At 47.8% G+C, this 26,254-nt stretch overlaps 1 protein-coding gene across 3 annotated transcripts in view; it reads right to left on the bottom strand.

Annotated features, from left to right (window-relative positions):
• Positions 1 to 586: 586 nt before the first annotated feature.
• Positions 587 to 26,254, bottom strand: part of FSTL1 (follistatin like 1) — a 151,883-nt gene continuing 126,215 nt past the window's right edge. For 2 of the 3 annotated variants that reach the window (XM_069635844.1, XM_069635843.1), the window contains 5 exons: positions 18,957 to 19,075; positions 18,595 to 18,707; positions 14,737 to 14,847; positions 11,755 to 11,840; positions 587 to 3,346 (listed from right to left, as the gene is read on the bottom strand). In XM_069635844.1, the coding sequence (XP_069491945.1) occupies positions 3,302 to 3,346; positions 11,755 to 11,840; positions 14,737 to 14,847; positions 18,595 to 18,707; positions 18,957 to 19,075 (474 nt within the window). In that variant the 3' untranslated portion in view covers positions 587 to 3,301. Of the gene's footprint in view, positions 3,347 to 11,754; positions 11,841 to 14,736; positions 14,848 to 15,391; positions 15,520 to 18,594; positions 18,708 to 18,956; positions 19,076 to 26,254 lie in introns of those variants that run through there. The other variant, XM_069635845.1, reaches the window with a different exon arrangement.

Genomic DNA, 26,254 nt, shown 5'->3' with positions numbered 1-26,254 from the left:
GTCGTTTTTCAGCAAATTAGTTTTACTAGATTTTGCCCCAAATATATGTGGAGGTGGGTTTAGGATAATAATTAATGTAGGGTGTTAGGAGGGCTTGAGGGGGGTCTCCCCCCACATATATTTGCAGAAATATCTTCCTGTAAAAAAAAAAAAAGAACATTCATCGAAACCTACTACGATGAAAAAGATTTGACCACATCACACAGAACCACAAAAAGGGTACCGATTCACGAACTGGATAGGAAGGACCAAATGTTCCACATACTAAATGGTAGCACAGGTCAGAGAATCTGAACTGTTTGCAAACTAATATGAACTTCCTTTGAGCAGTAACAAGAACTTAAAAACACATATTATTGCAACACTCATCTTAATCCAGGATCCCGACAGGTCATTCTGGAAAGCAGTCTTTTTTTTTAACCAAGGGAGGTTAAGATTAACTCAACCATAAGAAAGTGCAATTGGGAACTGACAAGCGTGGGAACAGCCAATGCGTTGATTTTCTGCTTCATTTAAAATGTGACTTGTTTCCTCGATGAAAGCCTTCAAGTGACCAATTACGTCAAATAAACGAGACAACCAAACATTAAAGGTTTTTGGAGATTTTATTTGGTTTATAGTCCCAAAAATAACAAAAATGAGAAAAAATCTAAAACACAATGAATGTTCGAAACAATGATTTTGAATATGGATACACACATAGTAAAAAAGCGGAAAGACAAACAGGAAACCTGTATACTTTGTTCTTTGGGTCTGGTTTGATAATACTGAAAACAAATACATGAAACAAAAAAATACAGAAATAACAGGACAGCACCGTACTGAGTAAACAGCAACAAGAATACTGCTTGGAGTTGGCGAGGTTTACGGGGAACCCAAGCATTTAAGGGGAACCCAAGATCCCCAAAAACATGACCGTACTGTAAAAACAGTGTAATGGAATGGCAGCACCAAAAAATCAGAAAAGCATTCAACTTATGGAATGGGAAGGGAGTGCAGTGCGGCAACAACCTTTCTGTCTTTTTATTGGATGGAGTTCTGGGTTGCACCTAGATCAATATCCAATAGTTCCCTACAAAGTAAACACAAGTCTAATGGCCTAGGCCCACATGAGTGACAAGATGGCAGCCCTACAATAATGGAAATATCATTCAAATGTCCAGCTGTGCAGTGCTTAACCCTGCACAGACTTTAAGAGGGATTTTGTTTTCAAGAGGATGTCAACAATGTGGGAGGCCTAGCTGACCGCCATTTTGGCTGAGGGATGATGGGAGCTCTTTGGGCACCAGCTATATACCTTTAGGAATTATGGTGCAACTGCCACATCCCTACAATTGGCTCTTCCCGCCATGTTGTCCTTTGAATTAAATCATACTTAAGCAACACGGAAGATTGTTGTATTTTACAACCTGGGGCTAAATTCCCTTTGAATGTGGCACCTCCCCACCATGCACCCAGGCTGTTCCACAGGTTTAGCACACAAACCGAGGCCTCCTAACTCTTCACATTCACATTGGTGCAGAATGTGCAGTACCCGGCTATCTACCGTCCCCTGGCACCTGGCAATCTACTATCACTGAGTCTTTCCATTAAATAATTTGACAATCAGGAGAGCAGTATCTTTGAAATTTAGCTATACAACTGTTTGTGTTTCCCCCAGGCCTTTCTCCCACAGAAGATGACATATGAAAGTCACTGAGAACCAATTAATTGGAACAGACCTATTCTGATTGAGAACAATATATTTGACTTATGCTTCACCACCAAGAAGGGGGAAGGAGGAGTTGGATGTTTCAAGGGAGGATAATGGTGTAACCCACAATGTAATCCAGATGCCTTTTTTTAAATAGAGAGCTGGTGTGTCTTTCTAAACGCACACTGGAGTTGGCATTGCTCCTAAGGCATCGCACAAACGCTGTTTGACCCTTAAAAGATCATATTCAGCCAACAACATCCAAAGACAGGTCCTATGTTGCTTGGCTGAGATAGCACGCTTCTTGGATTTTTGCATGTGACAAATGAACAATGGTGTCCCCAGTTGTCCTACGAGTTGCAAGCGGCAGAGGGGCAACTTGGAACTTAACTGTGCAGTTTGCTTATTTCGAAGGTGCAAGCGTCATTTGCATTGATCAATTCAGAAGCACCACATGAGATTTACTTTTCTTAAATAACAAATACAGAAAATACTGCCAGCTAATAGTACAAAGTGATGATGGCTAAGTTAAAAGATGGAATGATTAGGTTGTCCATGTCCTACTAGAACCTTTGGGGGGCATCAAGGCAGTAAGAGGGACTATGCTGGGACGAAGAAGCAGGTGACACATGAATTAGACAGAAGTTGTTGCTCTAGAGAAGAAGTCAAGAGCCGGGGGAAGGGAGAGTGGCAGATGAGTGGAACATGGTACCACCAGGGTAAAAACAGCAGGTGAAATAATGGGGTTTGTGCTTGGTGGCACGCCTCATGTTGGTTCGGCCATGCGTAAATATGGGCATTTTCAATGGTACTGTTGTCTCCTCACTCATCCATGGAGGTTTGTACGGCCTCTGCAATGAATGCAAGACTCCTAGCCTGTAACGGGCTGTGATTGTCCTATCAACTCACCCGCCTTGTTTTCATGTTACTCGCTAGCTCTTCCTCCCAATAGGACCTGTGTGATAACGTATTCATTTTTTTTGTACGTATGATTTTATCGGCCTCCAAAAGAGCACTGCAGTGGCCGCCTACTCCTGGACTCTTCTTTTGATAGTTATCAAAATTCAGATCCTTCCTTCTTGATTAGTGTGGGGGAAGGAGAAGTAATACAATGCCATGCCTCATCGTATCACCTCCGTTACCCTCTGCTACTTGCAGTTCAGCCTGCTTTACCAATTTAATATGATTTACAATCATATTAAATTCTCATTTTAAGAAGAGAAAAAGGAATCCTATCTCAGCCCCTACCAACTTTCACTAAACTTCAGTCATCCTCAACAGAAAGGTTCTCCGCCGCTGAATAGACACATGGGCCATTCCCAAGGACAGAACTCCATTGACAGAACAGGACGCCGCCTGCGTGTTTCTCCCCCATACTGTAGAAAATGCTTTGCTGATCACCCCAAGTCCTTTTTTTAATTAAATCCCTAGCTCAAACAAACAAAACTAAATCTTTAAAAAATGTTGTTGATATACATTGCAAATGTTTATAGTCTGACAAAAGAAGCTCTGTTTGAGGGCAGAGCCCTGTGCTGATGAACCGAGCACGTGCATGTGTGCCAGTGACCTGTCTTCTGGGCTCCTCCCACAGGAGAGATGCGCTGTGGCTTACATCTCTTTTGTGCTTGCCTTCTTGCTCTTCTCTGCCGTCTCCTTCAGAAGAAAAAAAAAAACAAAAGACATTAAACTTTGTTCTTGACACCAATGCGACATCTCATCTACTGCGAAAGATCATTCCATTTCTACAGTTTTCGCAAGAGTACGCAGTGTCCTCTAAGCATTAAGTGGCAGGGTCGCACCCAACGTACATGTTTTCAAAATGGCCGCCTTATTAGGAGCACCTTCTCAGGCTCTTCTAATGTTGCTACAAATGGAAAGATGTTCTCTGCAATAGAATAAGGCATCTCTGGCCATTCCTAGTTATTAAAGATTGCTGCTGGGATCCACAAGTGTTAACCAATGTTCAAACGAGTCTGTGAAATTGTTTCAGGGAAACCTTGCTAGAGCGGTCATTTTTACATTGCTTGGTTCTGACTCTGTGAGCACTCGATTATTTTCTCAGACGTTAGATGTTCAGGAAGTACAGCTGGTCATAAGCTACCCTGCCTCTAGCAACACAACCAGAATCTGTGTGCTAGCTTCTCTGCATGCTATGAGCCTTGGGCCGGGAGGATAGCTCAGGGGCAACGTGCTCGCCTTCAAAGAAAGATGATGCGGAGCAACACAGGTTCGATCCCCGCGTCCACGCTTAGAAACCTCTGGGTATTAAGCACGTTATAAATAACCAATTACAATGAGCAAGACCTGATGCACGAACCATTGAACTCTTTGCTCTTTGTATACCGAAGACATGTTAGATGATCTCCAAGGAAAAAAACAAATAGTGGGTCGAAGACTTTGTCGCCCCTCCCCCCATTGTTCTGCTTTTTTCCTAATCATACTCTCCTGGTCTGAATATAGCAATGAACTATGGAATTTATGCATCTTGTGGTTTAATTTTTTTTTTAATTATCTTCTGGCCAAACCCAACTTTGTGGAGTCCCTGATCAGCAATCCTGGGCAATTCCTAAAGGTGATAACTTGTTCCATGTCAAAGGAGAACCTACCAAGTGGAGAGACTCCTTACTCAGTGAGATTACGACTCCTGATTTGTAGATAACCACACTGTCCCCAACCAGTTAATCTTCTTGCGCCACAGTAGAGGCAGGTCCAGACCACCTCCTAGTATGTACCACTTAAGGGGGAAAGAGGCCCATTCTTTGAGTTTCAGTTTCCTGCCCATATTAGTTTTCCTGGTCTTTGAAACTTTTAAAACAGCAGGTTTGCTTCGGTGTACCTCAAACCCCTCTGAAACCTGTGATGCGATTATAGAAGACCAAGGGCCAAACACATTTTTTAACCCTGGGTTTGCTGCTGCCTGCCGTATCCTTGATTGGCCCTGCATGTAGCCCGACTCAGAAACAATGTGATGATCAAGACGGAGTAGAGAGAGCAGATTCAGCGGCCTGTAGATGCACAGCAAACGCTCATCGTCATGACACTGCTACTTTGCCAGACTCTTGTATCACCTGACCCGGAACAAAAACCCAGATTCTGCATAACAAATACTATTGCATCGAAGATGGAGAAAGCTTCCTAAGATGGAGAAAGCTTCCTTTGCAAAGTATTCAATTTCAACTGACCTCAAGACAACAAAAACCCGATTTCCGCACTAACCCCACTTACAATTAGTTATTTAACTTGAGATGCAGTAACATACCACTAGACCCATAAGCAGCCTTAGTTCTATGCCCAGACCATTCTTCCATTAGAGCACTTTTTTCATGCCACTTTAAACTCAATTGGCAATAGGGCTGCACGGTGTCCAGTCAACTGGTCGAAAAAAAACTGGTCGACTGCAATTTGGTCGACGCAATTTGGTCGAAAACCAAATGGTCGATTTTTTTTTATTTATATATTTATTTTTCGGGTTTTCGTTTAGTAAAAAAAGGGGTTTTTAGAGAAAAAAAGGGGTTTGGGGGGGGGGACCCCCCCAAAAAAATGAAAAAAAAGGGTTAAAATAAAAAAAAAAAAAAATTCGACCATTTGGTTTTCGATCAAATTGGTTCGACCATTTGTCTGGTCGACCAATTTTTTTCGACCAAATGTCTGGCAACCGGGCTGCACTAGACTAGCATTCCTAGGCACGTTGCTACTGATTTCTAACATGTATATCTGTGCATACTTTACCCTTCTCCTCGTCTGCATAGTTGTAATTGGTTATTTATAACACGATTAATACCCAGAGGTTTCTAAGCGCGGACCCAGGGATCGAACCTGTGTTGCTCTGCATCTTCTTGCATCCAATGAGAGCGTGTTGCCCCTAAGCTATCCTCCCGGCCCAGGTTGTAATGAATTACCCTGCAATGCCTAAACTAACCATTGTGCTTGCACATACTCTGCCTTATGGGACATGCATGGGTGTTATATTTGCTCAAACGATGTGCAAGACCTGCTCCTGGCTCCCCAATTCCTCTCCTGTCCCTTAGGTCCCCTTAAACCAATGGCCCAGGTTGGCAGAAAATTGGACTTCAGTGTTCGATTGCAACATTTTAGAATACAGCTCGTCAAAGTTATCGAAACTTCTTTTGGTTTCTTGGGACTTAATGCTGGTCTCCAATTTGTAGGAAAGGTTCTGACAAACCAAGTGTTAACATTAATTAATTCTGTCATTCCTCTATGTATTGATTTGGTTTTTGTAGCGTGCAAGCCACGGACAGCGCTACATTCGCTGTTGCTTTTAATCCAGTGATGGTGCTAGATTAGCTTTCAAGTGGGCTTTCAAAAGCTAATCTCCAGAAGAAGAGTCCTAGCAGTATTAGCCATCTTGTGGAACTCAACATTCAAAAGCCGTTCAAACAATAAACACCAATTACTTGTTTCGAATCTAGACAGCAATATGCTGGGGATATTGATAACAATGCAAAAAGCAACCTTAATCTGACAATTAGGCGTTAAATCCATGTCTGTCTGCTATCCAGGAGTGGTGTGCCGCCAATGATCTCTGCCTTAATGCCAGTAAGACTGAGATTCTCCTCATCGGTACACCTGCTCCTTCCTTTCCTGTCGCTCTCTGGCCAGCCTCTCTTGGCCCTCTTCCTGCTCCCACCAGTGAGACTAAAAACCCCGGGGTCATCTTCGACTCCACACTCTCCTTCTCTCCTCACATTTCTGACATCTCTAAGAAGTCACAGTACCAGCTGCACCTCCTCGGAGGTATTCTTCCTTTCCTCTCCATCCCCCAGAAGCTAACTGTCTCCAGAGCTCTGGTTCTCTCTAGGCTGGACTAGTGCAACAGCCTCTTTCTAAATCTTTCTGCTTCTACTTCACCCTCTGCAACTCATCCACAACAGGACTGCGAGACTTGTCCTTGGCCTCAAGCCCAGGGATCGTATGTCTCCAGGACTGAAATCTCTGAACTGGCTCCCAGTGGCTCCGAGGGTTAAGTTCAAAACCCTCTGCATTGTCCATAAGGCCTTCTGAGGCCTGGGGCCTCAATACCTTCAACTCTCTCTTCCTAAAAATCTTCCTTCTCGAGCTCTTCGCTCATCCGCCTCCAACTCCCTCAGGGTCAGCTGCTTCTCCAAGAAACGAGTTGGTGGTAGATCTCTTTCCTCTGCTCGGGCCTCCCTCTGGAACAGCCTCCCTGCCTCTCTGAAACTTGAGGAGAACCATCTCTGGTTCCGAAAGCACTTCTCAAGACCTTCCTCTTTGCTTCTGCTTTCTCTCCTCTGCTCCCTTGCTGAACTCCTGGCTGAAACTTCACTGGTTTACCTGGCTACCCTCTGATCTCGGGCCCAGGTCCCCTCTCTGCCAGTTGCACGTCTGCACTGCCCCCTGGCAACCCTGCACTTGGGGACTGTTTCAGTATCCCTACAGTCCCCTACCAGCACTTGACACCTGATGTCTGCCCTTACCCTTGCACTTGCCACCAGCTGGCCGCACTTTTTATTTATTGTCTTATTTATTTCATTTTTTTACGGTTATCTTATGTACTGCACTGCCCCCTTCCCATTTTCCCCCTAGCACTTCTCCCCTTCCCCCCTCCCCTGCACTTGCGCAATCTCAATGTCACCCGGCCTAGTAAGATCGCTGTCTCTGTCTTCCCTCTGTTCCCCCCTCCCATGCCTCATTGTGCCTTGAAACACTTGTGTATAGGCGCGTTATAAATGTCATATATCATATCATATATCATGTACCAGTCTTTAAATGGTCACAATGCTACATTTTTAACAGGGCTCAAGTCGAGAGTACACGCGGGTGGGCGGCATCCCCCCACCTTTTTCAGTGGGAAGACGCTGTCCCCCAGGGTATTTTAGGGGCTATGTGTAAAAGAAGACACTTTGATTGTCTTTTTCAAAATTATGTTTTTAAGCACGACCTGGGGATTTGAATCTCAGTCACCAGGTTCACAGGTCGGGCACTTCACCAGTACACCATATAGCCTCCTGGTGAAAAATAATCAACAACTAAAGGTGAAATGTCACACTCTCCAGGGAAAACATTGACATTGATTCTTGGGATTTAAAACATGCACACTTTTTAACATTTTCAAACCCTATTAGAAGAAAATATCCTCTCTTGGTTTTTTATGTATGTTGATTTTTGTGAAAGGCAAATGCCCATTTGCCCCGTGCACTTGTGGTTATGCAAAGCCATTTGAATGAAATACGCATTTTTCACCTTGATACTCCAATTTCTGGTGACTTCACATCCCATCACGTATGTTAATGGGTCCCCCCACCGTTGTTTAGGGCTTGTAGAGAGGCAGATGAACACGTCATCTACAGAGTACACCCCGTCACCTCTGTCATATTGGAAGAACAGCAAGAGAACACTGAGCTTGACACCTGGTATCATCCCAATACCACATCTAAGATATGAGAGACGTTATGCACTGAGACAACCTTACCGAATGTACCCCCAAACTGATGCAGTAGACATGAGTCTGCAGACACCGCTGGACAAAGAAGAACTATAAGTAAAATCTGACAGGTCTGAAGTGACATCATGAAGAAGAGAAGATACGTGGACGATCTAAACCTGACTTACGAATATCTAGAGAATGAAGATGTGTAACGAAGTAAACATATGTGCGAAGATGAAGAAAACCATATACACAAAGAAGATAAGTAACACGAGGTGCTGTAGATGTATATACACAGAAACACAAGGTAGATACGATGATGTAGAAGCTTGCTAAAGTAGGAAATATAAGGCAAGTACAGTAGCCATGTTGAGAAAATGGACGTCAGCATCGATAATAGTAAGCAAGAAGCCTCAAGGAGACAGACCAAGGCTACAGAACAGACAGGCGCTGAAATCCAGACTTGTGCAAGAACAAAGGATATTTGGCTCAGGTTCAAGGATGCCGTAGCGAGAAGCAACTGAAAGGAATGAAAGGAGTTGAAGAGGATAAGCGATGTGCATAAACATATTTCTCTTAGATGAAGTAAAGGAGTGAATAATTGTGAGTGCCAAGTATTGAACAATCAAAGATGCAGAAAGAACATGCAAGACAGAGCAACCAAGTCTCCAGAGTCTGAGGAGAGTAATAGCACCCAATATAATTGAATCAAATAGCACTAAATAAAAGGGCAGAATGGACAAAATCATGGTCTCCTCACACGTGGTGTAAGACCAGAAGACAAGGCCTATTCATAAAGCTCCAGACTAAGATAGCAATGTACCTTCACTCCCTTTTACAGTTGTGAGGAAGGGAACAGTCAGCAAGGTCAACTACAGAGAAGAAGCCTTGGCTTAGGGCCTAACTGATGAGAGATGTTAGGCTAATTAGCTAAGAAGGGCAGTTGTCTGACATTGTTCCCCTGCACCTGGGTATCATTGCTTACGTGCTGCTAAAGAGCCGAATGTTCAAGGGTGGAGGTGGGTGTCAATCACTCAAAAGGGCCTATGTGATGGTGGACCATACCTTGTTACAGAAGCCTATCCGCTGCTGTTATGCTATGATCAGTATTTTACAGAGTTAAGAGGTTGGTCGAGGCATTCCTACCAGATAAGGGCAGCCATGATGATACTAACACTTATATGAAATATAGGTATCTATGTTCCCTTAACCAATCCCTCCGCCTGAAAGGTTTTTACTGTTTGCCAAAGTTATCGAAACTTCTTTTGGTTTCTTGGGACTTAATGCTGGTCTCCAATTTGTAGGAAAGGTTCTGACAAACCAAGTGTTAACATTAATTAATTCTGTCATTCCTCTATGTATTGATTTGGTTTTTGTAGCGTGCATACATCGAGGTATAAAGCCTTTTGCGTGATGGAAATGCGTTGAGAGTGTGTGAGCTACAATCTGTTTCTTGGTCAGGTTTCCCTACTTTATTGTACTGATAATAAAGTAGTATTTTGCCATATTCTTTGAGTCTGTCTGGTTATTTGGGCCTGAGATCATTTATTTGATAATCTCATTTGGCACATGGAATGCTCCAGGTGCTACTGCACAGGCTTGACCCCTGATTTTTAGTGACTCTTCCTCATAGGGGTGAATGAATTTCACCCCTTACGATGTGGCAGGTGGAGGGCATCACCCGAGTCGTACTGGTGTACATCTTAAGAGCGGGTGCTGCTCACGCAGACATTAGATACATATGCCTGTATCCTTGACAATTGTTCAATAAACTCATTTATTTTAAAACTGCAGTGTGCTGGCCAATCAGAATCCTCTGCCCACCCATTTAGAGAGTATCAGGCCTGGCAAGAATGCTCCCTGGGGCATCAAGCACTGCCTGGCATATCACGGGGAAGGTAGGAGAGCTGCAATAAGCAGTATCCGATCAGGCACTGCTGGCAATATCATGGTGAAGGTAGACAGTGAGTTACATCCTAAGTGCCGTTCAGATAGCCTTAGACATCCATGGCATGCACTGCCAGTCATGAAGAAAGCCACCCTATCCTGGAAGTGTTTTCAGGGTCACCCAATGTTCCCTACTATAGACATGGCAATTCAGGCGCTGAGTGGCGCTTCAGTGCTTTGGTTGCAGCCTGAAAGATCACCCCCCCCTCAGTTCTGTGAGGGGGCATAAAGTGCTATAACAAGCAACAAGCATGTCATAGCCTTAATTGGAACAGCCATGTAAGACATGCAGCCCTAAGCTGTGCAGCGACTGCCCACTCAAGCAATATATTATCAGAATGCCACACTGTGGCCCCCGTCTTGCAGGAGTGTCAGACTTTCAACGTATCCTAGAATGTGTTAAGAGGTCATGAGTTGCCTGGTCCACGCTTTATTCCTGCATCTACTTTTAGCTTTCAAGCAGTCTATTCTAGACCGGGCCACGTCTGCCTCCTGGCTTGGTAGTCCCGAATTACTATTCATATATTTGCCCCGTGGAAACATGTAAAAGATACCCAAAAAGCCATGAGGATTTAACTGGTCTTGAGCACATCTCGAGTGCATCAAACTGCCAAGCGCAGCGTGTCATTAACTACACATTGTTCCTTTAGACTGTTTCACATAGCCCAGGGGTCTGTACCCTGCAGTTCGCCCGACTCCCATGACCCCTCACCATGGACTATGCTAACTAGAGCCAATGGGAGTTGTAGTCCAAAGCATCTGGAGAGCCATAGGTTGCAGACCCCTGACACAGACAATCCGTTTGATACCAGCCATGTTTAGCACACACCTTCCTTTCCCCCTTCTATAGGTCTGTGGCATTTCACACACTTTCCCATTCTACCAAGAAAGAGAATGAAAGTCCAAAGCCCAAAATACCGGAATTGGAGACCCCCATTTTACCACATATATATGTAGGGGGTGGGTTAATTAAATAAAAAAGGTGGAGGGTTATTGGGGAGCTGCGGGGGGTCTCCCCCACAGTATTCACATAGATCCCACTGAACTCCTTTAGTTCATCGTCACAAATAGTGCAAATCTGCAGTGTTCGATTGTCCGGTGTTCTCTTCGTATCCATGCAAAACCACTTTCCCGGTAAAGGATTTGACCTGCCTGAACATTTGACCAATTGACATGGCGATAGATTCCATTTTTCTAATTGAAAATATTGTTTTGAGCAATACTTTTTCATGCACCAGAAGTACATTCTTTCATAACAGAATCATTTGTGTTTATATAGCTCAAACCTGGCTCGAGAGCAAGGAGCGCTGTACAAGAGTTCAAGGCACAGAGGACAGTTTACAATGGATCCAAAGTAGTGGTAGAACCGAGGACAGAGTTATCCAAGTCACGTTTAGGAATTCCCTGAAGAGCAATCATAACAAAAGCATGCATATTTTGAATTATATTATGACCTGTTTGGCATTTAATGTGTGCCCTTGCTATTTGAATGCAATTTCCTCTGGTTTCTTGGACTTGCTAGAGTCTCCGCTGGATTCTGCTGCAGTGAAAGGAAAGGCGCAGGCCCATCAGTTCTGGCATAGGGTACCCTTCCTGTCCTGTGCATCAGTACATTTACCCTCAAGTGACTCACAAGCGAGGGGCAGGAGGGGGGAGCAGAATGATAGAATGGGAAGGAGTGAGCCATGCGGAGTGGAGGTAGGCTGACCTGGTGCTTCTGGAGCTCCTGGACGTATCTGGTCATCTCTTCCTCGGTCATCTCCTCAGCTGGCTCTCTGTCCTTCTGAGTACTCCCTGTGGCAAAAAGACAGAGGTTAGTAACAGAGCGCTGGCAGGTTCACATCAGGGTACTCCTTCCAGATGGAGGTCCACCTGCACCACAATGCCTGGATCAGTGGCGGAGCCAGGGGGAACGGCCACCCCCTCCCTCTGGCATCCCCGCTGGCACCCTATTATCCGCCTCCCCTGGCACCAAAAGCTTCCTCCGCTCCTGGCCTGGACCCCTGATTTGCGACTAATCAGGACATTTACGTGTGACACCCAGTCAGAACTGCATCACCCATTATGTAAGAGCTTAGAAACCAAACATTCTACAGCACAAAGGACTGGTGGCAATCCCAACATGTCTTACATTGCATTACAAACCAAATTCAAATGACCAATTTCTCACAACACAGAACTTGTGGCTTCACTGCAGATGGCAAGGCTGTTTGTTTACATCGTCCCACCACAGTAAAACACACTAGAACCTTCTCACCGTGCTATGGGGTATTTCGGCTCCTAGTGTCGGGAGTTCAGTCAGCTAGTCCAATTACTCACAAATCATATTTCCTAGGCCTATTGCATGGAAGAGGGTGAAGATATGGATTTAAATTAAACTGTGAAATTGGCATTGCTGGTTCCATGAAGGAACGAGAACATGCTCCAGCGGGAAGATAAAATGCATCCCAGAAAATATTGATTGGAAGTGAAAAGTGTGGGACAAAGGATCCCATGTCTATGGGGATCATTATGAGTGTACCAGTCTGGAAAATATGTCGGAAAAAATGCTGGCAATTCGGGCTCTGGCATTTTTCCCAGAACGGCACATTTCAAGTTTGCCGGTGGAGGCCAAGCATCTCCCGGCAAGCCTGATCTGCCGGTAGATAAGGTCTCCAGTGGCAATTAAAACGTTTTTGACGGTGACAGTGATTCAGGAAATCCTATCGCATGGAATCGCATAGGACTTCATGGGAATGGGAACTGGTACTCTGCCGCTCATAATGCCGGGATATCGGGCAGCGGAGACGGTAAGGCAGGTTTGCTGGTATCCCTCCTGCAATGAGCCCCTATGTGTCTAACATGTGACTAACAAGCTCAGTGCTAGTATTTTATTTCCAATCCAATCATATTTTTATAGCACAGCCAGGCATCCAGGTGTTGTGGTCAGAAGATCACATTTGTGGATTACGTGCCGTTCATCGGGCTGACGGTCTCTTACTTTGAGCATCTCTGATGGTCGCGTAAACAGCCTGGAGAAAAGAATGAGAACGGATCTGCCCCATGTAAGGGATCCTCCAAATTGTTCACAGGGTGGGAAAATATTACAATGGTAATTTTCTTAAAAGTGCAAATCGCATTGCAGGGGACCACCAACGTTAGCCCGTATGTGCTGTTGGGTCCCCTCCATACCATGATCAACTTTTAGAAAACCAGCGCAAAAGCAAAGAGTATATACAAGCGAAATGGCCTTTACTCTGTCCTTTTACCCTACATTTTGTGCAAAATGTAAATGTCGCCTGAAAACGGTACTGTGTAGATTGCATTTACAATGGATTGCTTGGAAATCTTCCTGCTTTTAGCAGTTGCTCAGTGTAGACTGATGCCATAGGGGTGGGATCAAGCATGATTTTCATATGGTCTTTCCCCTTTCTGTAATGGCTTGGCAGGCGAAGAACGTTAGTCTAGGGGTTGCCCAGCACAATTGCCAGAGGTTAAGATTAATTCTAAACCTTCCAGCCATTACCTCTTTTGTTTTGCTGTAGTCACCCTCAGTGGGACGGGTATGGCCAGACGAGGGCCTAGAGACCCAGGCTTCTCCTTACTGATGAGGCCCGACGAGGCCAAAAAACCATGTCTATGGTTGCTTGTGGTCTCGTGCAGAAAGGATGTGACCAAGCAGTTCGGGCTGGACTGCCCCTTTTGGGTTGGGACCATGCTTGATTTGCATATGGTCTTTCCCCATTTGTAATGGTTTGGCAGGCAAAGAACAATGGTCTGGAAGGTTGCCCAGAGCAATGCCAGATGTTGAGATTAATTCAAAACTTATCAGCCATCACCTCTTTGGTTTTGCTGCCATAGGAAACCATTAGTTTCACACCTTCATGAAAATCTCCTGCTGGAATAAAACAAAGAGATGTTTTGGAGGTGGAAGAGGAAGTACGAAGGGAAAACGTATTTCGCCTCCTGTATCCCACTCTGTCTGTAAAGCATTTGTAAAGTCTCGGGGAACGGTATAGAAAGGCATGAACTGCAGTACTCCTTGGTTTTACTCTTTACCGTACCACTCCAACCTTTATAAAATGACCCCAAAAGTGTCTATTTCGGCAGATCTATCAGCAAGGAATCCCCCTAGCCCTGACCTGTTCCCACATAAAAGCCTGATGGGCCAGTGTCAGCTGTGCGGGTAGCAAAATCTAGTGGGTAGCCCCATACTTGCAGCCTCCACCGGGAAATCTTTGTATTCAGATTCTGTCCACACTGTCTTTCTTAACTTTATTTACACCGCCTGGATTGACTATGACAATGGTCGGGTGGCTTGCTATGACCCAGCCCCACATTTCGATTGGTAATTACTGGAGAAACTGTGCTCCTCCTCATTTGTTCAGGCAGAACATTGCTGTGGTGTTGTGTGAAATTCCCATGGACAGAAGAGAGGAACGATTTATCATTGGAAAGATTATCCTTCAGCTCTAAAATTATAGGTGCATCCACCTTGATTTACTAGACCACAGGCCTGAATTTGATTGCTTCAAATTCAGGCCTGTGAACTAGTAAATCAAGGTCATGACACAGGACTTGCAACAATCAGTGATCAGAGTTTCCCATTGACAAGTTGGAATGGTCCTACAGGTGGGCGAAATTGTAGCCATGTGTACATACAGAAGGGGCTGTTGATGGGTACTTGAGGTCAGAGCCGTAGGCCACCTACCAGTGCATGTCATGGCGGTGCACACCCAGTTCCCGCAGGCGCAGACACATCGGTTGCATTCCACCTGCGTCTCCGCCCCATCCTCGTAGGATTCATCTTCCAGGGCACACTCTGAAAGAGAATGAAGAAGAGCGGGCATGAGCAGGGCATTTGGGTGGACAGGAAGGTCCTCTGGTGCACTCTGTAAAGAAAGGAAGAAGAGCAGGCATCAGTAGGATGGTTGCAGGGCGGGGCAGGCCAGGAAGGTCCTGGAGCACAATGTAAGGAAAGGAAGAAGAGCAGGCATCAGTAGGATGGTTGCAGGGCGGGGCAGGCCAGGAAGGTCCTGGAGCACAATGTAAGGAAAGGAAGAAGAGCAGGCATCAGTAGGATGGTTGCAGGGCGGGGCAGGCCAGGAAGGTCCTGGAGCACAATGTAAGGAAAGGAAGAAGAGCAGGCATCAGTAGGATGGTTGCAGGGCGGGGCAGGCCAGGAAGGTCCTGGAGCACAATGTAAAAAAAGGAAGAAGAGCAGACATCAGTAGGATGGTTGCAGGGCGGGGCAGGCCAGGAAGGTCCTGGAGCACAATGTAAAGAAAGGAAGAAGAGCAGGCATCAGTAGGATGGTTGCAGGGCGGGGCAGGCCAGGAAGGTCCTGGAGCACAATGAAAGGAAATGACAAAGAGCAGGTATTAGCAGGTTGGTTGGGAGCCTGCACTAAAGAGGTTGACACTACCATGGCAGTATGAGTGTAGAGATGCACTAGCAAAGCGTTGCGCGCGCTTGCGAGATTCCAGGGCACACTGTGTAACACATCTATAAACAGTTAACATGAGGAGGGCGTTGTGGGGGCAGCGGAGGAAGGGCACACTCTATAAGAGAATAAAGAGCCAATTTAAGCTGGACATTGTGGGGACAGGGAAGATTCTAGGGGAGGGACACTGCAAATGAGCAGACACTAAGACAGTGATGTGGGGCCAGAGAGGCCAGCATTACCTTCTGAAAAGTAATGCATTCAAACTCTGCAATGGACTGAAAAGCTGACATTGTGAGGCAGGTTAGGATCCAGAGCACCCTCTGTAAGGGATTAAAGATTGGGTATTGAATGTGGGTTTCCATGGAACAATGTGTAAGACAAAAGAAAAGAAAAGCAGGGTGTTGGGTGGAAAGGTCAATGGCACCAAATTAATGCCGGGGAATCTCCAGGATTCAGGGATCACATCGTACCAATTAAGAGGGCCCCCACAAACACGTCACAACCTCATTACACTCATCACGTCACAACCTCATTACACTCATTACAGCCTCCGCGTGCATGTACTATTCCATGCGGTGGACTCAGAGTGAAATAGTCCTCACCAAGGAGGCACTCGCCAATACTTCCTCCCCACCTGTGCCGTTTCTAATTCCTGTACACGCCCCACTTTACCATATGGTATCGTATTGTAGTTGGACTTGTATAGCACAGCGTGTACCTCGTAGGAGGCATCTGGCACTCAGCAAAGCCTACAAATTGACTTGGATACCCAGGAGGTTGCAAAGACTTCAATATCTTTTAAAAGTGTGGATGATGGTCCAGGAGCCTAATTCATAATAGAAGGTTGCTTCGGAGAGAAGCCGGCAACAAAGAAAAGTCACGGCTACCTTGGACTGTATGTTTTCCCCTCAGAATCATTAACTTCCTGGCCACTGTTAAGCGCAGAGCTCTAGCCCGTATTTGATGAAGTTGAAACCTCTTTGTATAATGCACACAGCCCTATCATATAGCAGGACCACGCCGTTCACAATCATCAAGTCTATTAATTTTCAGATTGCAAGCCACTGAAGTGCTCTGGGGCTGTGGTTGGCTGGTTGGTTGTTTTACTGATTTACATAGCGCACCATACCCGGAGGTATCTGGGCACTTGATCATGACTTGACTTCACTTGACTTGATCATGATGGCCAAGACCCGTAAGAGTTTGGCCAGTGGCATTCTGTATTGTCTGAGGGTTAGCTTTCTACGTAGGCCCAGATATGGCGATAGCAATGTTCGAGCCGGGACTGGATGAGAGTTACACAGAGTAAAGCTAAGAACCTCAGCAGGCGGCTCTGAAGCCTGGGAGGAAAATTACACTGCTAACTGTGAATTTGGTAATTTGTGGTTTCACAGACAGTTCGTAGTCAAGACTAATACCTAGACTGTGTACCTGGTTTATTGGTTTTGAATGGACCTAGTGCCGCTGGCCGGAGTTTGAAGTCCTGTGCTGATGGTGTGTATCCGTAAAGCAGAATGTCTGCTTTGGGGACCTTACTTTTTAATCTCTTAGTGTTCATCCAAACACTTACGGCCTCCCAATCCACACAGTGTTTCTGCCACTCAAACCCCCATCCAAACCCATGGATACTTGCCGTGTCATCCATGTACATATATGTACATCAAATGCCGCATGCAGTGACTAGGGATGAAATCGGCCACTGGAAGAGGGTAAAGGTTGGAGAGTATAGACCCGAGGTACTCTCGCCCACACATCACCCACCAATGTTGCGTCCGCATTGCCCCGGTCAATCTCTCGCACCACTTCCTGCACCTTGCCTCTTGACTCCCAGCCCTGCACCTCCAGGTTCTTCTCCACACAGGCCCCCGAACGGCCCAGAAACACCATTCTTTGGTGAAAGAAGAACCAACATTAGATTCAATGTTCCTGTACATTGCCTACCGCCCTGGCTGCTTCTCCTAGTCTTTTTACCTGATTTGCCCTTGTTCTCTTTCATTCTTTCCTAGGGCCTGAAGTTCTCACATCTCCTGGTCTAGTTACCGCTTCCTCTTCCTTCTCATCTACCTCTGTTCACTCTGTATTTGAAGACCCCCTTCATGTCGTCTTTTTTCTCTCCCTTATCCAAGTCTGCAGTTATCTTCTCCTGGTCTTTTTACCTGCTCTTCCCTAGTTCTCTTTCATTCTTTCCTATGGTCTGAAGTTCTCGCATCTCCTCGTCTAGTTACCTCTTCCTCTTCCTTCTCATCTACCTCCTTTCACCCTGTATTTGAAGACTCCCCCTTCATGTAGTCTTTTTTCTCTCGCTTCTCCGAGTCTGCAGCTATCTAAGCACTGTACACATGTCTCTCTGCCATTAGGTCTCTGGCTTCTTAACTTGGATCTACCGTCTCTTCCCTTGTTTCTTTGGTCTCTTTTTAATTCTCTGTAACCATGGCCTCTCTCCCTTGTGCTCTCTCCTTCAACCATGCACCTGTTTTCTCTTTCGTTGATATCTCTTTTTTCTTCTGCTACTCTAGTTCTTTGTTTTTCAATATTTCCTTCCATATGTCCTCTTCCTTTTATTGTTTTCCTTTGCTTTCCCTTGTTTCCCATCTTGTCTTTCTTCTTCGCATCACAACTCTGGAACACTATTCCACTGGATATCAAATCTACACCCACTTTCCAACCCTTCACAACTAAGGTCATCACTTGGTTACTCAACAAATAACCTACCAACTATGTATGTATGCATACCTAATGTTCAAATGTTTCCTATGTTGTTTGCCTATTATTATCTATGCACTAACTGCCTTCCTGTCAACCTTCTTATGCCTTACTACTACTGTACTATTGTCCCCTTCTGTTACCTGTAACCTGATGTTCAAAGCGCACATATACCCCTGGGTCAAGAGCGCTATACAAATAAATAAACAAACAAACATCTGATCCACAGGTGTACTGCCCTCCAATGTTGCTCAACATTCTAGATGCCTTCCTCTAGCAGTCTGTTCTCTAACCTCCCATGCTTGTGAGCACACGCACACACACACACTCCCTTTCTCTCGCATTCTCTCCCTCTGACTGTCACCCTTGCCATCCCTCTCCTGGTGGGCAGCATGGGCTGCCAGGCAGCATAACTCTTACTTTTCTCTGGTGGGTTGAAGGATGGGTTCAGGCACTTGAGGAACTCATTGAAACTCAGCTTCCAGTCTGCATTCTCGTCGGAGACTTCGATGAGGGCATCAACACAGAGTCCCCTGGTGGATGAACAGAAGAGGGGATAATGTTACTTACAGACTAATGTGCGTGCCAATATTTAAAGTCCCCAGTGACAGCAGTATTCCCCGATCTCGTCTAAGGGTCCCTTCCGTGCCCGGCATGGCCCCTCATCATTTGTTCCAATTCCCTCATTTGTGCTCTGCCCTGTACATCACCCGCGCAGCCAGTTGGTCTGTTTATACAGAGGACCGGACTACCCAGTTGGAATTTTGGTCATTCTTCAGTACCTGAGCAGCCGGTTGGTCTCTTGGTCCATGTACGTGGTGATGTTGATGGCTGTCTCGTTTTGTTCTACAAACTTCAGAAACTCGCTGGAGTCCAAGCGGGAGTCTCCATCGTCATAGCTCTAAAGATACAGAAGATAAGCATGTTAGCAGGTCTTGGCTGGAGCAATAACAGGCCATCTAGCTCACTCCCAGGATGTGACAAAAAGGCAGGAACAGGGCTTAATATTAGCAGCTTTGGTAGGCCACCACATTTCTTCCCTCTCTTGTACATGTGCTGTAGGATGTCAGCCTGAAGATCTCCTTGGTCAACATAATGATCTCTAGAGGATGACCTTCCATTCATTATATTGCACTCTTGCATCATGGATCTTGCAAGCCAATAGCCCCCAGCTCCGCATCTCTGTTATGTTCAATGGAACATAGTGCACAATGGCCACCCTGGATCACTGAGGTTCCACATCCACTGCTACACATCACGTTTGCTGTGTTAACATTGAGCATTTTCCTGGGGATGGATAACCTTCTGTTCTCAGTTCCTACATCAACCACCATCAGCAAGCCAGAACCGCAGGCTCCTGAAATGGGCGGCAGTAGGGACTCGGCTGCAGAGCCGCAGGGACGCAACAGATAAAGAAGGGGCAGGACCTCAGCCAATAGAGACTTCTCCTGAGTCCGGAATAACAAACCATTTGTGCGAGGGGGGATATGGAGGCAGAGTTGTGGTCCAGCAGTTAAGTGGTTGTCTCTCTACTAATATCGACTTCTCCCATAACTAAATAATGCTATCCTGGGAAAATAGCTTTATTTCACCTGGCCTCGGTGACTTCATCTGCCAACATAATGGGGAGAAGCTGCCATATGTGCAGGTCCTTCTGAGGTCAGTGTGTAAAGATGACCAGGCGGCAGATCTCTTCTGCAGCCACAGGCCCGGAGAAGGTAAAGGAATGAAAAACCAGTGGAGGATCTGGTGGCCCGCAGATTGTAGAAGGCACCCAACAGGTACAATCTTGTGTGCTCTGAGGTTGCCAAGATGCAGACAACGTGTGCAGATGCCGAATTTGTGTAACCATTAAGTTAGTATTGAAAGAAAATATCAGAACACTCAATGCCTATGGGGGTTTCTCTCACTTCTGGGAAGTTGGCCCTTCTGTTAATATGTTGGTAGTGAGTTGTAAAATAAAGACCATTCACCAAGTCAGTAGCACAAAGGGCAAAGGTTATATGGGACGGATAGTGTGTGCAACCCACACCAAAGGCTATTGAGTCTAAGTGTTTCTATTCATGTCCTTTTAGGACAGCCAGTCGGCCAATCAGGACTAGTTTCGTTCAGGCACTCCTTGAGACAAAGGACAGGGGAGTTTTGGGACCCTCCCTCACTTCCTGCCCTTCCAGACACACTGGAGCCAGAGGCGGGCTTCAGAGCTGAAGCCTGCCAAAGGCAAGACAAACAGCGGGCTCAAACCTGTCTCAACGCACAGAATAAAAGCCTCAGTGAGTGTCACAAATAGCACCACAAACAGCGAACACAGTCACTGCTCGCCTTAGGTAGAAGGGACACAAAGGGGGCACAGGATTTCAGAGGGGGTGCACTGGCCCCGCCAGGCCCCACCCTAGCAACGTCACTAGTCTCAACGCGAGTAAAAGACAAGAAAGACCTCACAAACAGAAAATGGCAAAAAAAGAAGACAGGGGCCATTTTGACAAAATGGTCACCTATGGGTGCTATACTGCAGCTGAGGATTCAGCCTGCAGTAGAAAAGCAGAATGATAGGAAACAGTAAACCACTGCCACCAGCCATTTATAGGAGTAAGGGTAATATAAAAATGTTACATGAGAAAGTAGGATAAGGGGCTACTAAGTAACCCCCCAGCACTCCACATAAGATGGTGTGTGCTGGAACTACAAAGAGAAAAGGTAAAGTCAATTCACATTACTATTCTTGGGAACTGTAGTTCACCCAAGAAAATAATTTCTCTGTGACACTGCTCTGAGAGTGCTGTGTGTCACCATACAAAAAGCACATGCCTATGGAGTTTGTCAAACTCCAAAAACAGTGAAAACATAAAATCCAAATCAGGGAAAAACACCTGAGAGAGAAAAAGGTCTCACTCCAGGGTTAAAAAGTTAGTTTTAAGTCAAGCAAATGGCGGGGGGTCTCTAAGGTGGGAGGAATTTATCACTGAAATTAAAATTCTCCCTAACAGTGCCCCGGATGAAAGATCACCTGTGCTTTGCTTATTCCCCACCTGAGCGAAGCAGAGGCGCCCTTCCATGAATCCCCAGGCCTCTGTGGACGCGCTTTCTAGTGCTGGAATAGCGCTTGGCCACTTTAAAAGCACGTAGAAACGGGCACTAGAGGGTTCACCTGTTATACCACACTGCGGCTTCAGAACAGAATGCCCACAGTCACAGATCGTGTAGGTAAAAATCCCATACTGCCGCCCGTCCCCCCCACTCACTAGTGCGGCAAGTGCACCATGAAGGTTAAAGACCAGTGAACCCCACTCCACTCAACCCCTGGATTCCATAATATACTATTTAGACAATATGTGTTTCTCATTCACGAGTTCCACGTGCCGCGTACAAAGCGCAGAACGGGCACTCCGGTGTTGTCTGTGTAGTGAATACTCCCAGAGGCAGAGGCTGTCAATGTTTGGCCAACGCCATGAGCCTGGGAGGCTCCAGCGACACAAAGGGTGTAATGACAGGCTCCATTACAGTTGCTGTCGCTTCCATCAACGCATCGTTACTGTAACCAGCACATTCCTGTGCCAGAGTGGCCAGGCAGGCTTGCGGTGGTGGCCCGGCTGCCCTTCTCCGAGTCCGCGGACGTCCCGGCAGATAACGATCCATCTTTGAGACCGGGGCATGCTCAGACCTCACCCGTGGCAGCCTCAGAGCAGGCATTACCCATTGTCTGAGGTCTCCAAGGAGGCAGCTTCAACCCCTCCCTCCCTCTTGTAAACAAACCAGAGATGAGAAATGGCTGCGTGTGCTCTCCTGGGTCGCTGCTGGGCGCTGCAGTAGTGCCTCCTACTGTAGGATTCGGACACTGTGATGCAGCGACACCTAATGGATAGCCCCAGTATGGCTCTAGCTGAGGTCCAGGCGGGAGAAGGCAAGCTCCAGTGCAGGAGCGACACCTAATGGATAGCCCTAGTATGGCACTAGCAGAGGTCCAGGCTGGAGAAGGCAAGCTCCAGTGCAGGAGCGACACCTAATGGTTAGCCCCAGTATGGTGCTAGCTGAGGTCTGGGTGGGAAGAGGCAAGCTCCAGTGCAGGAGCGACACCCAATGGATAGCCCTAGTATGGCTCTAGCAGAGGTCTGGGCTGGAGAAGGCAAGCTCCAGTGCAGGAGCGACACCTAATGGATATCCCTAGTATGGCTCTAGCTGAGGTCCAGGCGGGAGGAGGCAAGCTCCAGTGCAGGAGCGACACCTAATGGATAGCCCTAGTATGGCTCTAGCTGAGGTCCGGGCGGGAGGAGGCAAGCTCCAGTGCAGGAGCGACACCTAATGGATATCCCTAGTATGGCTCTAGCTGAGGTCCGGGTGGGAGAAGGCAAGCGCCAGTGCAGGAGCGACACCTAATGGACAGCCCTAGTATGGCTCTAGCTGAGGTCCGGGCGGGAGGAGGCAAGCTCCAGTGCAGGAGCAACACCTAATGGATATCCCTAGTATGGCTCTAGCTGAGGTCCGGGTGGGAGAAGCCAAGCGCCAGTGCAGGAGCGACACCTAATGGATATCCCTAGTATGGCTCTAGCAGAGGTCCAGGCGGGAGGAGGCAAGTCCAGTGCAGGAGCGACACCTAATGGATAGCCCTAGTATGGCACTAGCAGAGGTCCAGGCTGGAGAAGGCAAGCTCCAGTGCAGGAGCGACACCTAATGGATAGCCCTAGTATGGCTCTAGCTGAGGTCCAGGCGGGAGGAAGCAAGCTCCAGTGCAGGAGCGACACCTAATGGATAGCCCCAGTATGGCACTAGCAGAGGTCCAGGCTGGAGAAGGCAAGCGCCAGTGCAGGAGCGACACCTAATGGATAGCCCTAGTATGGCTCTATCAGAGGTTCAGGCTGGAGAAGGCAAGCTCCAGTGCAGGAGCGACACCTAATGGATATCCCTAGTATGGCTCTAGCTGAGGTCCGGGTGGGAGAAGCCAAGCGCCAGTGCAGGAGCGACACCTAATGGATAGCCCTAGTATGGCTCTATCAGAGGTCCAGGCTGGAGAAGGCAAGCTCCAGTGCAGGAGCGACACCTAATGGATATCCCTAGTATGGCTCTAGCTGAGGTCCAGGCGGGAGGAGGCAAGCTCCAGTGCAGGAGCGACACCTAATGGATAGCCCTAGTATGGCTCTAGCGGAGGTCCAGGCTGGAGAAGGCAAGCTCCAGTGCATGAGCGACACCTAATGGATAGCCCTAGTATTGCTCTATCAGAGGTCCAGGCTGGAGAAGGCAAGCTCCAGTGCAGGAGCGACACCTAATGGATAGCCCTAGTATGGCACTAGCAGAGGTCCAGGCTGGAGAAGGCAAGCTCCAGTGCAGGAGCGACACCTAATGGATATCCCTAGTATGGCTCTAGCTGAGGTCCAGGCGGGAGGAGGCAAGCTCCAGTGCAGGAGCGACACCTAATGGATAGCCCTAGTATGGCTCTAGCTGAGGTCCAGGCGGGAGAAGGCAAGCTCCAGTGCATGAGCGACACCTAATGGATATCCCTAGTATGGCTCTAGCGGAGGTCCAGGCGGGAGGAGGCAAGCTCCAGTGCAGGAGCGACACCTAATGGATATCCCTAGTATGGCTCTAGCTGAGGTCCAGGGGGAGGAGGCAAGCTCCAGTGCAGGAGAGACACCTAATGGATATCCCTAGTATGGCTCTAGCTGAGGTCCGGGTGGGAGAAGCCAAGCGCCAGTGCAGGAGCGACACCTAATGGATAGCCCTAATATGGCTCTATCAGAGGTCCAGGCTGGAGAAGGCAAGCTCCAGTGCAGGAGCGACACCTAATGGATAGCCCTAGTATGGCTCTAGCTGAGGTCCAGGCGGGAGGAGGCAAGCTCCAGTGCAGGAGCGACACCTAATGGATATCCCTAGTATGGCTCTAGCTGAGGTCCGGGTGGGAGAAGCCAAGCGCCAGTGCAGGAGCGACACCTAATGGATAGCCCTAGTATGGCTCTATCAGAGGTCCAGGCTGGAGAAGGCAAGCTCCAGTGCAGGAGCGACACCTAATGGATATCCCTAGTATGGCTCTAGCTGAGGTCCAGGCGGGAGGAGGCAAGCTCCAGTGCAGGAGCGGCACCTAATGGATAGCCCTAGTATGGCTCTAGCGGAGGTCCAGGCTGGAGAAGGCAAGCTCCAGTGCAGGAGCGACACCTAATGGATATCCCTAGTATGGCTCTAGCAGAGGTCCAGGCTGGAGAAGGCAAGCTCCAGTGCAGGAGCGACACCTAATGGATAGCCCTAGTATGGCTCTACCTGAGGTCCAGGCGGGAGAAGGCAAGCTCCAGTGCAGGAGCGACACCTAATGGATAGCCGTAGTATGGCTCTAGCAGAGGTCCAGGCTGGAGAAGGCAAGCTCCAGTGCAGGAGCGACACCTAATGGATAGCACTAGTATGGCTCTAGCTGAGGTCCAGGCGGGAGAAGGCAAGCTCCAGTGCAGGAGCGACACCTAATGGATAGCCCTAGTATGGCACTAGCAGAGGTCCAGGCTGGAGAAGGCAAGCTCCAGTGCAGGAGCGACACCTAATGGATAGCCCTAGTATGGCTCTAGCAGAGGTCCAGGGGGAGGAGGAAAGCTCCAGTGCAGGAGCAACGCCTAATGGATAGCCCTAGTATGGCTCTAGCTGAGGTCCAGGCGGGAGAAGGCAAGCTCAAGTGCAGGAGCGACACCTAATGGATATCCCTAGTATGGCTCTAGCGGAGGTCCAGGCGGGAGGAGGCAAGCTCCAGTGCAGGAGCGACACCTAATGGATATCCCTAGTATGGCTCTATCTGAGGTCCGGGTGGGAGAAGCCAAGCGCCAGTGCAGGAGCGACACCTAATGGATAGCCCTAGTATGGCTCTATCAGAGGTCGAGGCTGGAGAAGGCAAGCTCCAGTGCAGGAGCGACACTGGCTCTATCAGAGGTCCAGGCTGGAGAAGGCAAGCTCCAGTGCAGGAGCGACACCTAATGGATATCCCTAGTATGGCTCTAGCTGAGGTCCGGGTGGGAGAAGCCAAGCGCCAGTGCAGGAGCGACACTTAATGGATAGCCCTAGTATGGCTCTATCAGAGGTCCAGGCTGGAGAAGGCAAGCTCCAGTGCAGGAGCGACACCTATTGGATAGCCCTAGTATGGCTCTAGCTGAGGTCCAAGCGGGAGGAGGCAAGCTCCAGTGCAGGAGCGACACCTAATGGATAGTCCAAGTATGGCTCTATCAGAGGTCCAGGCTGGAGAAGGCAAGCTCCAGTGCAGGAGCGACACCTAATGGATAGCCCTAGTATGGCTCTAGCTGAGGTCCAGGCGGGAGGAGGCAAGCTCCAGTGCAGGAGCGGCACCTAATGGATAGCCCTAGTATGGCTCTAGCGGAGGTCCAGGCTGGAGAAGGCAAGCTCCAGTGCAGGAGCGACACCTAATGGATATCCCTAGTATGGCTCTAGCTGAGGTCCGGGTGGGAGAAGCCAAGCACCAGTGCAGGAGCGACACCTAATGGATAGCCCTAGTATGGCTCTATCAGAGGTCCAGGCTGGAGAAGGCAAGCTCCAGTGCAGGAGCGACACTGGCTCTATCAGAGGTCCAGGCTGGAGAAGGCAAGCTCCAGTGCAGGAGCGACACCTAATGGATATCCCTAGTATGGCTCTAGCTGAGGTCCGGGTGGGAGAAGCCAAGCGCCAGTGCAGGAGCGACACTTAATGGATAGCCCTAGAATGGCTCTATCAGAGGTCCAGGCTGGAGAAGGCAAGCTCCAGTGCAGGAGCGACACCTAATGGATAGCCCTAGTATGGCTCTAGCTGAGGTCCAGGCGGGAGGAGGCAAGCTCCAGTGCAGGAGCGACACCTAATGGATAGTCCTAGTATGGCTCTATCAGAGGTCCAGGCTGGAGAAGGCAAGCTCCAGTGCAGGAGCGACACCTAATGGATATCCCTAGTATGGCTCTAGCTGAGGTCCGGGTGGGAGAAGCCAAGCGCCAGTGCAGGAGCGACACCTAATGGATAGCCCTAGTATGGCTCTATCAGAGGTCCAGGCTGGAGAAGGCAAGCTCCAGTGCAGGAGCGACACCTAATGGATAGCCCTAGTATGGCTCTATCAGAGGTCCAGGCTGGAGAAGGC

The sequence above is a fragment of the Ambystoma mexicanum genome, chromosome 7p (genome assembly GCF_040938575.1).
Source record: "Ambystoma mexicanum isolate Mex_15411 chromosome 7p, UKY_AmexF1_1, whole genome shotgun sequence".
Taxonomy (NCBI): Eukaryota; Metazoa; Chordata; class Amphibia; order Caudata; family Ambystomatidae; genus Ambystoma; species Ambystoma mexicanum.
Note: the sequence above shows the minus strand (reverse complement) of the source record. Positions and strands in the feature narration are given on the sequence as shown.